The sequence below is a fragment of the Triticum aestivum genome, chromosome 7A (assembly GCF_018294505.1).
Source record: "Triticum aestivum cultivar Chinese Spring chromosome 7A, IWGSC CS RefSeq v2.1, whole genome shotgun sequence".
NCBI classification, from domain to species: Eukaryota; Viridiplantae; Streptophyta; class Magnoliopsida; order Poales; family Poaceae; genus Triticum; species Triticum aestivum.
Window position 1 is genome coordinate 679458717 of NC_057812.1, and position 11374 is coordinate 679470090.

General features: G+C 42.9%; 1 protein-coding gene across 6 annotated transcripts in view; it reads right to left on the bottom strand.

Annotated features, from left to right (window-relative positions):
• Positions 1-9090: 9090 nt before the first annotated feature.
• Positions 9091-11374, bottom strand: part of LOC123149242 (chloroplast processing peptidase) — a 3096-nt gene continuing 812 nt past the window's right edge. Inside the window, exons 2-7 of one of the 6 annotated variants that reach the window (XR_006474544.1) lie at positions 11184-11252; positions 11020-11088; positions 10494-10583; positions 10268-10424; positions 10109-10176; positions 9091-9571 (exon numbers count right to left, since the gene is read on the bottom strand). Coding sequence is in view for 2 of the 6 variants with exons in the window: in XM_044568855.1 (XP_044424790.1) it covers positions 9502-9571; positions 10109-10176; positions 10494-10583; positions 11020-11088; positions 11184-11252 (366 nt within the window). In the remaining 4 variants the exon portion in view is untranslated. Of the gene's footprint in view, positions 9585-10108; positions 10425-10493; positions 10584-11019; positions 11089-11183; positions 11253-11374 lie in introns of all 6 variants that reach the window. The other 5 variants (XR_006474546.1, XR_006474543.1, XR_006474545.1 and 2 more) reach the window with 5 other exon arrangements.

Consider the following 11374-nt stretch of genomic DNA (forward strand, 5'->3'; position numbering starts at 1 on the left):
GCAATTCAGTTGGATAACGATTTGACCTATGAGGAGAAACCAGTCAAGATTCTCGAGTTTGCCAGCCGAGTCACTCGCAGCAAGGTTATCAAGTTTTGCAAAGTTCAGTGGAGCCACCACACGGAGGATGAAGCCACCTGGGAGCGAGAGGAAGATTTGCTCAAGGACCACCCTCACCTATTTTCTAGCCAACCCGAATCTCGAGGGCGAGATTCATCTTAAGGGGGGTAGGTTTGTAACATCCCAAATTTTCAATTTGGAATGTTATACATTAGGTCATCATGCATATCATATTTTATTTTGCTTTTGGTTTTGATCCTAGAAAATCCTAAGCAACTCAAGGACCCACGGAGAGAGTTGGGGATTTCGTTATTTACATATTTGAGTTTTCTCAAATTTTGTAAACAGGATCATTTGATTTTATTTATTTTATCATCAATTATTTCTATTACAAAAATATGAGAGAGGGAATAAAATGACTTTCCCAAAATATAGAAATATTGAGGATTTAATAAAAAAATCAATTAAGTTTTGTTTCGGAGTTTTTCGGTATTTTTATTTGAATTTAGGAAAAATGCGTGTTTTTCAGAATTGCATTTAGGGCCCAGATAAATGTTCACTTTATCGGGCTTGATTTTAGAAGCCCGGGAAATTTATTTCGTTATTTTTGGAGTCCGTTTACTTTCTTTTATTTTTCTTCCGAGCGAAATTAATTATAAAAAAACAGCGGAACCGACTATGGGCCGTACTCGGCCAGGACTCCCCTGGCCGGGGCCTTTCTAAGGCGCCGCCCCGGGGCCCGAGAGCCCAGCCGCCCCAGCCCCCAAACCCTAGGCCGCCGCCGCCAGCCACCGCCGCCGATCCGCCGGAGCCGCGCGTCGCCCGAGGTTCGCCGCCCTCGAAATCCGTGCTTTTTTTAAAAAAAATCTTCGTTTGTCGTTTTTCTTTTTCGTCGGATTTTCCGCGGTTATTTTTTGATCGCGATTTCTGATCCGAGTTTCGTTTTAGTATAACTTTTCGCTCGTTTATCGGAATCAGGCGATTCAAGCGCCTAGAGTTTCGTCTCGAAACCCTCTTTCCGAATAATCAACTTAAACAAGTTTTTGCTACTGTAAAATTTGACTTAGATCCAGATTACTAGAACGAAGTTGTTTTCTTCCGCCGTTTGATTTCTTTTGCTTCATTCGATTTAATTCTTTTGCAAACCAGGGTTCTTAAGTTGAACTTTCTAGTTAGATCTTCTATTTGAGTTTTACCTGTGCATTAGATGAGTACTTATTGTATGCTTGTTTGTTTGTCTGCGATAGAATACCCGGAGTGCGCCGCCTGTTACTTTGAATCTCTAGGTTTCACGGATCATCAGCAAGGCAAGTAACACTTTGATCATACCTTTTCTACAACCCAGTTTTATTGCATTAGATCAATCATCACACATTGCATGATTAGGACCTAATTAAATTGTGGGATGGGGAGTAGATGAGGTAGTACCTATTACCTGTTTATTATCAAACATTTGGGAGTTACTTCTACGTTTGCTTATTATGCCATGTTATGCTAGTAGACGTGGATTGGGTGAGTGAAATCCATGACAGATGCGAGATTGATAATTAATGGTTTATCTAAGGTGGCAACTTAAATACACATCTGGGTGGATTGAGGCACCTGGGTATTCTAGGACTTGCCTGTTTTTCTTTTGGACCGCCACCCAGGCTCAAAGGGATCATGAGATTATTCATACTAGAAACTTCCGTGTGCAGCCACAAGCTATTATGGGCTCTAACATAGTTGACTAAGTTGTGCGAACTCTTACAGTGGTAGACTAGCAGATGTAGGGGATGTAGGTGGTACGGTCTACCCGATCGTAAGGTGCTAGCGCTTCTGAAAGACTATGTCTCGGTCATCCGTTTCTCAAACACCATGTAGTGCGAGAAATCCAACGGAGGCGATCGAGTCTTGTGGGGAAAAGTGCGCAAACCTCTGCAGAGTGTAACAAACTAATCATGGTTAGCCGTGTCCCCCGTTATGGACATCTTGAGTATCTAGTACCTGGATTTTCATGTGAATCTCAACATGTTACTCTAAAATTAATTTTGTTGGGTTAATGATGATGCTTAATTGGGATTGAGAATGTTGTCAACCATTCTCAATGTTTAACAACCACCATGATAGTAATTAAATTTATTCCTTTGAAGTAGGGAAAAATTGGCTTTACGCAAAAACTGTAACCATAGAGCTTTTCCACCAGCCAAATATGCATATAGTATAGCTGTTGCATTCCATTACTCTCTATGTGTTACCTTGCCAGCATATTCCATGTGCTGACCCGTTTTCGGGCTGCAACGTTAATGTTGCAGACTTTTCAGACGACGATTAAGGAGTTTTTAGGTCGTGGTCCTATACTCAGTGATGCCATTGGAGTTGATGGACTCACCTATCTTCCAAGCCTTCCGCTGTTATCGTTATTAGATGGCCTTAAGCCATATTCATTGTAATAAGATCTCTTTTGAGACACTCGATGTAATAAGTGTGTGATTGCTACTCTGCTATAAATCCTTCGAGTACTGTGTGGTGTCAGCATTACTAATCCAGGGATGACACCGGAGCACAAAGATCAGACTGTTTGAGGTCTAGTCGCTATAGAGATGGTATCAGAGCACACGCTGACTGTAGGACACGACCACTAAGCTAAAGACCTAGATCACTACTCACTCTCTTCTCTTCTGACCTCTCATCTTTTCTACTCTTTAGGATGGCGGATGCAAGGAACAAGTTCACCCAACCAGATGAAGATACACCCTTTGGACGCCACTTGAAGGAAGTCACTAGATACCTAAACATAGGAATACCAAGCTTCACAGGAACCTACAACGCCACTCTACCTGAAGAAGAGCGCTGGATGATTCAAGTTCAAGTTCCAGGAAGGACGTTCATGCCAGTCACTAAGCCCATAGAGTTTTCTTTTGATGCACCAACTTGGAGTCTAGGAAAGAGTATGGCAGCTCACATCGCCATGGGACGCATTGGAGAAGTCTACCGCAAGGATCTCAAGGATACTATCTACCAGATTTGTGGGCGCTGAGATGAACACTGGGAGATGATCAGCGCCAGGAAAGATAGATCAATTGCAGCTTTTATTCAGGAGTTAAATCAGCACATTCGACGGCAGGAAAATCAGATGTGCGCCGACATGATAGATCTGAAGAAGGCTAAGACTAGAATCAAGGAACTGGAGGAAGAACTCAAGGCTACACGCAAATATTATGAAGAAGAAATTGAAGTATTGGTGGAGAAGATTGACGACCTGATCAAGAAGATTGGAATATTTATGGGAGGCCCGACACCAGTAGATGAAGACAAAGAACCCAAGGTGATTAGCCTGGAAGACTACATTATCATCGACGGCACCGACTCGGAAGCAGATAGTAGCAATGATGACTATGTTGATGAAGCAGGAGCAGATATCATGGAGTCTACAACCGTAGAATATTTCTAGTAGACCACCTCATCAGTAGTAGTAGTCCACCATGTAAATATAGTTCCGAGCACTTTGCGATAGTTAGATCGATTGTATGCCTTTGTTTGATTGAATGAAGTGAATTGTTTGCTTTTGCCTCATGTGCATATGGGTAGTGCTTTCTCATTAGACCCCCTCTATTCTTATATCTCATCTTTTCTAAACCCTCAAATGCCTCCGAGACGTGACCCCGGATTTGCCTTTCCGCCGGAGCTCACCCAGTTGATCCAGCAGCAGAACACCTTGATGCAGTTGCTAGTTCAGAATTAGAATCAGGGAAACAACAACAACAACAACAACCCACCACCACCACCACCACCTGTTGACCACTTAGCCCATTTTCTTAGGCTGAATCCGCCGGTGTTTTCCAGTAGCACCGAGCCGATAGTAGCAGATGATTGGCTCCGCAAGATAGCTAGGGAGTTGACCACAGCAGGATGCACTGATGCGGAGAAGGTGAAGTTTACCGCACATCAGTTAGAAGGACACGCAGCATCCTGGTGGGAGAATTTCACAGCCACCTTCCCAGTCGACACTGTCACATGGGACCAGTTTCAGTAGGCTTTCCGTACTGCCCATGTTTCAGCAGGAGCAATGGCCATGAAGAAGCGTGAGTTTCGTAACTTGCGCCAAGGAGGACGGACAGTTGGCCAGTATGTGGAGGAGTTTAGTAAGCTAGCACGTTATGCCCCAGATGATGTTGCTACGGATGCAGCTAAGCAGGAGAAATTCCTGGAAGGACTGAATGATGAGTTGAGTATGCAGTTGATGGTAGCCACCTTCAACAACTACCATGAGTTGGTAGATCATGCTCTTATGATTGAAGGGAAGCAGCAGCAAATTGAGAACCGCAAGAGGAAGTATGGACAAGGAAAGTATAATTCAGGAACTCAGCAGAAGCCACATTTTACCCCTAGGCCGGGAGGACATTTTCAGCATACCCATGGAGTAGGTAGCTCGCACAATCACAATGGCACCAAAAATGGTAATGGCAATGGAGGAAGCAACGGCCAGAACCGCACCAACCCATGACAGATGTGAGATTGATAATTAATGGTTTATCTAAGGTGGCAACTTAAATACACATCTGGGTGTATTGAGGCACCTGGGTATTCCAGGACTTTTCTGTTTTTCTTTTGAACCGCCACCCAGGCTCAAAGGGATCATGAGATTATTCATACTAGAAACTTCCGTGTGCAGCCACAAGCTATTTTGGGCTCTAGCATAGTTGACTAAGTTGTGCAAACTCTTACAGTGGTAGACTAGCAGATGTAGGGGATGTAGGTGGTATGGTCTACCCGATCGTAAGGTGCTAGAGCTTCTGAAAGACTATGTCTCGGTCATCCGTTTCTCAAACACCATGTAGTGTGAGAAATTTAACGGAGGCGATCGAGTCTTGTGGGGAAAAGTGCGCAAACCTCTGCAGAGTGTAACAAACTAATCATGGTTAGCCGTGTCCCCGGTTATGGACATCTTGAGTATCTAGTATCTGGATTTTCATGTGAATCTCAACATGTTACTCTGAAATTAATTTTGTTGGGTTAATGATGATGCTTAATTGGGATTGAGAATGATGTCAACCATTCTCAATGTTTAACAGCTACCATGATAGTAATTAAATTTATTCCTTTGAAGTAGGGAAAAATTGGCTTTACGCAAAAACTGTAACCATAGAGCTTTTCCACCAGCCAAATATGCATATAGTATAGCTGTTGCATTCCATTACTCTCTATGTGTTACCTTGCCAGCATATTCCATGTGCTGACCCGTTTTCGGGCTGCAACGTTAATGTTGCAGACTTTTCAGACGACAATTAAGGAGTTTTTAGGTCGTGGTCCTATACTCAGTGATGCCGTTGGAGTTGATGGACTCACCTATCTTCCAAGCCTTCCGCTGTTATCGTTATTAGTGGCCTTAAGCCATATTCATTGTAATAAGATCTCTTTTGAGACACTCAATGTAATAAGTGTGTGATTGCTACTCTGCTATAAATCCTTCGAGTACTGTGTGGTGTCAGCATTACTGATCCAGGGATGACACCGGAGCACAGAGATCAGACTGTTTGGGGTCTGGTCGCTACATTACATTAGCAGTAGCATGGGAGTGAACAAACGCTGCAGCTATTTGCCCTAGCAGTAGCGCGTGCGGGCACGCGTTACTGCTAGGCAATAGCTGTAGCGCCTTATTAGTAGCGCGCCTACCCGCGCTACTAGTGAGCACAAAACCAGGCTACTGCTAGGGTTTTCCCTAGTAGTGGGAGGGGTATATATAGCCTCCACACAAAATCTAACCGTTACACACAAATTACCAAACTCGGTGGGACCGAATCATGAAACTCGGTCAGACCAATTTAGTTCAAAATGTGAACGTTAGGATTTTCGGTGGGACCGAAATGTCAACTCGATGGGACCGATTCCATTAGGGTTAGGGCATAACGTAGTCTCGGTGAGACCGATTACACAAACTCGGTGGGACCGATTTTGGTAATAGGCAAACTCGGTGGGACCAATTCGCTCATCTCGGTTAGACCGAAACGTTACGAAGGGAAAACAGAGAGTTTGCATTGCAATCTCGGTGGGACCGATCGCTCATCTCGGTTGGACCGAAACGTTACGACGGGAAACAGAAAGGTTGCAATCCCATCTCGGTGAGACTGAGATCCCTATCGGTGAGACCGAAATGACTAGGGTTTGTGGCAGTGGCTATGTCAAGTGAACTCGGTGGCGCTGGGTAGGAAATTTCGGTGGGGCCGAGTTTGACTTTTGGTTTGGGACATGTGTGGATATGAGAAAGTAGTTGAGGGTTTTGGAGCATATCACTAAGCATTTTGAGCAAGTAACTCATTAAGCAACACATCATCCCCTTTTAATAGTATTGGCTTTTTCTATGGACTCAATGTGATCTTGGATCACTAAAAGTAAAATGTAGAGTCTTGAGCTTGAGCCAACATGTGTTCTTAGTATTTTGAGGGGTCCACTTTCTGATCCATGCCATGCCAAACATTGAGCTTTCCTGAAATATTTATCTTGAAATAGCATTAGCTCAATGGGCTATATGTTGTTAGGAATTACCAAAACCACCCAGGGATAGTTGCACTTTCACCTTGCTTGGTGGAATATTTGGAAAGTTAGGAATGACAGGACTTTCAGGCATATTCGGCCTTCTTTCAGGGCATGGAGGAATGATTTCATCCATGATATCACTCTCCTCTCTCACATGATAAAAAAAAGATATATGGATGCCTTGCTTAAGTGGATTGACTTCCTACCTCATTGATGTGATCTCCTGTATTCAGTTTTGTACGTCTTAGGTTTAGCCCCACATCTCTTTTGTATAGCTTTCTCTAGTTTTCTTTCTGTTTTTATTTTCCTCATCTTGAGGAACCTTGTAATTGTGCTCTTTTGTAATAATAAAATGCTGTGGGGTATAAGCCATGCAGTCTTCAAGGTCAAAAAAATAGTTCAACACCTTGGTCATATCGTCGTAGTGTTTAGGTGAAACCCTGCGCCGGTAACTTCATTATCACCATCACTACACCGTCGTGCTGACGGAACTCTCCCTCGCCCTCAACTGGATCAAGAGCTCGAGGGACGTCATCGTGCTGAACGTGTGTTGAACGTGTGCTGAACACGGAGGTGTCATACGTTCGGTACTTGGATCGGTTGGATCGTGAAGACGTTCGACTACATCAACCGCATTACTAAACGCTTCCGCTTTCGGTCTACGAGGGTACGTGAACACACTCTCCCCTCTCATTGTTGTGCATCTCCTAATTAGATCTTGCGTGATCGTAGGAATTTTTTTTGAATTACTACGTTCCCCAGCACAATGTTGCTCTCGACACGGTGTCTGATGCAGCTCCCTTGTCAAGCCTAAAATCTTCTCAAAAAAGGAGCCCAACCTAGAAAGTCGGGTACCTGCCTAGTTCTCGCCTAAATCGATTTTCTGTTTTAAGTCGAGGGATTCTAAGAGTTGACAAGGTTTGCCAACTTTTTATATCTAAATCTAGGCCAGTTTAAGGAAAAACTAGGGTTTGGGAGCGTGCCTCGGTCATATGTGTTTATGAATTAATTAAGTGTAACCGATTCAAATAATCACCTCTTTTTAATTGACGGACATGGCAACCGTCGCATTCCCTAAGGGCATCTACAATGGAGGCTCTTATACCAGGCGCCAGGGATCGATTCCCGGCCGTTACGGTCTAATCCCGTTCGATGCTGGGATTTTAGCGGGCATCGATGCCAACTGAGTCGCCGGACGCCTCGTATGTTTTCTGTTCGTGTGACTTCTCCTAACGAGCGCTGCGATTAATCTTCACAAGAAGAATAAAATCTGTTGGCGCTTAAATAGACGCTCAAGCGTTGTGCCACCAGACTCATGTACCGATGCTATCTCCGTAATTGTTTTTTATTGTTATCTAAGCACCCAAATAAGTGCCTCTGCATTGTAAATGCCCTTCCACCTATTGTAAGCATCGCCCTCCGACGACGCGTCCCTTCAAGGAAGACAACAACGCTTACAAGAGGTGCAATCCTAGTTCACGCACCGTGTTCCCCCTCTGTAGTGCCGCTACATACCAGTTGGCCTAGCTCAACTAGCAAGACTCCCCTATTCGGTTATGGGAAGGTTTTTTCTTTTGGGTTTTTTCTGCTTTTTCTCATTTTTTTTGTATTCATTTTTTCCTGGTTTGTTTTCTTATTTTCAAATCCACAAAAAAATCGAATTTAAAATAGAATTCACAAACATTTTACAATTTTGCAAAAATAATAATTTGTGAATATTTTTCCAGAATTTGTGGATTTTTTTCAATTTTACGACCATTTTTTGAATTTACGGAGTTTTTTCATTTCACAAACAGTTTGTAAAATTCACGAAACAAAATTGAAATCTAGAATATTTTTCAAATTTGCCAAAAACGAATTTGTGCACATTTTTATATCACAACATTTTTCAGATTTGCCAAAAATGAATTTGTGAGCATTTTTTATATCACAACATTTTCAAAGTCTTGAATATTTTTTAAAATTCATGAACATTTTTCAAAATCGCTAACAAATTCTGAATTCATGGACATTATGAAAATTCAAAACATTGTTTGAAAAATTCAAAAAATTAAAAGAAAAAAGGGGAAATTAAAATGAAACGAAACAGGCAACCCGTGCCCCACTTTGGGCCACACCACATGACGTTATGTGTTATCTGCTAGTGCCAGGCAAACTCATCTTCATTCTGTCTTCCAACCATTTCAACGACTCGGACGGTCCTTGAAGCAAACAGATGAATATAGCCAAGGGATTCCTGTCACCATTGTTGTTGAAATGCTTTCAACCAATGTGGCAGTAACTTAAACACGTTGGCAAAAAATTCATCATGTAACAATGCAGTCTCAGTTTTTTGTCTGAAATGTTCACGGGAAAGCCCGGTTTGCTACTGACTGTATCTTGGAAAATCAACACAGTTCTAGCCTTACTCAAAGGATATATACCTGCCACGACAAGGCTCAGATGTAATCGTATGGCTAAACAAACAGAGTGGAGAAAAATGATACCAGGAGATAATCTGCACCACACACAGCATCAGACAAACAGACTTATCTTCAGGCATGCAGATTTTTCCTTTTTTGATTGACAGCCAAGCACACGGTGCATGGTAATAATAACATTACCGATTAGATTCGACAGCTAAGGTTACTAGAAGGTGTAACCTTTAGGTACATCTTGCAGGTTCTACCAACAGGTAAGCTTAACAGCTGACAGTCCAGGGGTGGGGCCGTGGGGGGTGAGTGACAACAGCTACAAGTCACTATTCAGTGCTCCCCGGGATTAAGTCACTACACATACAACGGTCCCGTGCTAAGACAGGAAAGGAAGGTCTCACAGATTTACATACTAGGGGCTCGAGGCCCAACATAGCTCGATTACATCATATCGAGTGGCATCGAGGAGGGGTTTGGCAACTCTGGTGGCCGTCGAAGATCTTCGCCTTGGCTATTGGAGGGAGGATCTTGTAAAGGACATGATGTGTCTCCCAACAATGTTGCTGATAGGAAGAGGTCCCCTGTCACCACAAACTTCACAATGGTTAGTACTAGTTCCCAAACGATTTCTAGGAAAGAACAATTGGAAGTAGGAGAAAAGCAAGCTCTAAACAAGCAATTTTTTCTAGCAACTAAAAACATATTTGGGCATTCTAATCGTCATTTCAGATTGTATGTTCACCACGGAAAATGAATCTCCAATCATACTGGATCTCTGGTCCAAAAGCACAGATTTATAATATGAATAGCACAAGATTTCCTCAATTATAAAGCCATAGTAAAGCAACTGCAACTGAGCAAATACTTAAGAGTGCATTCTGGCAGCTCAAACACATGTGCATTCTACTTTTACGTTGTTACAGATCAAATGACTATTATGGCCATGCAAATCTGCAGTCATGCTGGACCTAGTCCAAAGCAGATATCTAAAATATGACTGATATCAGATTTCGTCGACAGTTGAAGCATTCAATCTAGGATAATCTCAGCATGAGCAATCAGTTATAATGCATGTACAAGAGGATTGGCCTAGCGTGGGAATGGATGTGTTCACTTACCAGGCACGAGAATCGCAGCTGTTATTGCGGTTATCACCCATGACGAATACATGGTCTTCAGGGAGGCGCTGCAGGACGATGGATTGTTTTAGTATCAGATTGATCCGGGCATAGGTCGAGCAGATAACAGGGATGGGATGGGAGGGAGAGATCATCCACCATCTGAGGCCCGTCATCTCGAAAGAATAACAAGGCAGTCAAGAAGTCAACAACACGGAGCAGCCATGCCACTTTTGGTCCTCCTCTTGCAGTGGTAAAGTCATTTGTTTGTGTGGTAGTGACCCATAGGAATTTGGGTATACAAGTATCTCTGGACCTGGCAATAGCAACTCCTCAATGTTGTTCAAGCAGACTATGCTCACAGATAGAAAGAGATTCAACAAACCATGGCTTCCATCGTGTCCGACCCACCATGGGGTGCGGTGTAATGTTCATTTTGTGCAACACCATTAACAATAAGCTGGCCTTGTCGGACCTGTAAAAATAAAATGTCTCTGCGTAAGTGCCGGCATGCGGACTTAGGGATAATGTATAATGCATCTTGAGATATATTTGGCCATTGCTGAAGCAGCATATATGTCAATCAGCAGGGTGAACAAATTGAAGAATGACAGTACTTTGCATGCATCTGAAGATATGTGTTGCAGTAATATTGTGGGTGGAAGCAAGGCAATGTTAGCATCGCCTTTGCTCAATTGGCAGCATGAATAAATGATATGATATACTACTCCCTCCGTTCTTAAATATAAGTCTTTTCAGAGATTCCAATACGGGACTACATGCGGAGCAAAATGAATGAATCTACACTCTAAATATGTCCATATACATCCATATGAGTTCATATTGAAATCTCTAAAAAGATTTATATTTAGGAACCGAGGGAGTACAACAGATTTAGTAGTATTTATTACCTCGATGAAATCTCCAGGGGTGGCAACAACCCTCTTAATAAATACAACATCTTTATTTATGCCGCAATTCTGTAATAAGAAACGGCAAAAACAGTGCAATGCAGCATCAGATTGTGAAGCTGAGAGAGGTTAAAAATGAAAGAGGAAAAGCAGAGGTACGGTACCTGCAGGGCGGCGGGCACCCGGAAGAAGACTACATCCCCGGCAGATGGCTTCCGGAACATGTAGGTGACCTGAGCAAAATCAAAGCATTCCCCCATTTGGTTAACTACTAACGAATCATGGCAGGCGTAGATCCAAGGCAGGCGAGCATAATGCAAGAGAGAACCAAGCAGAACCCGGGCGGAATGGAAGA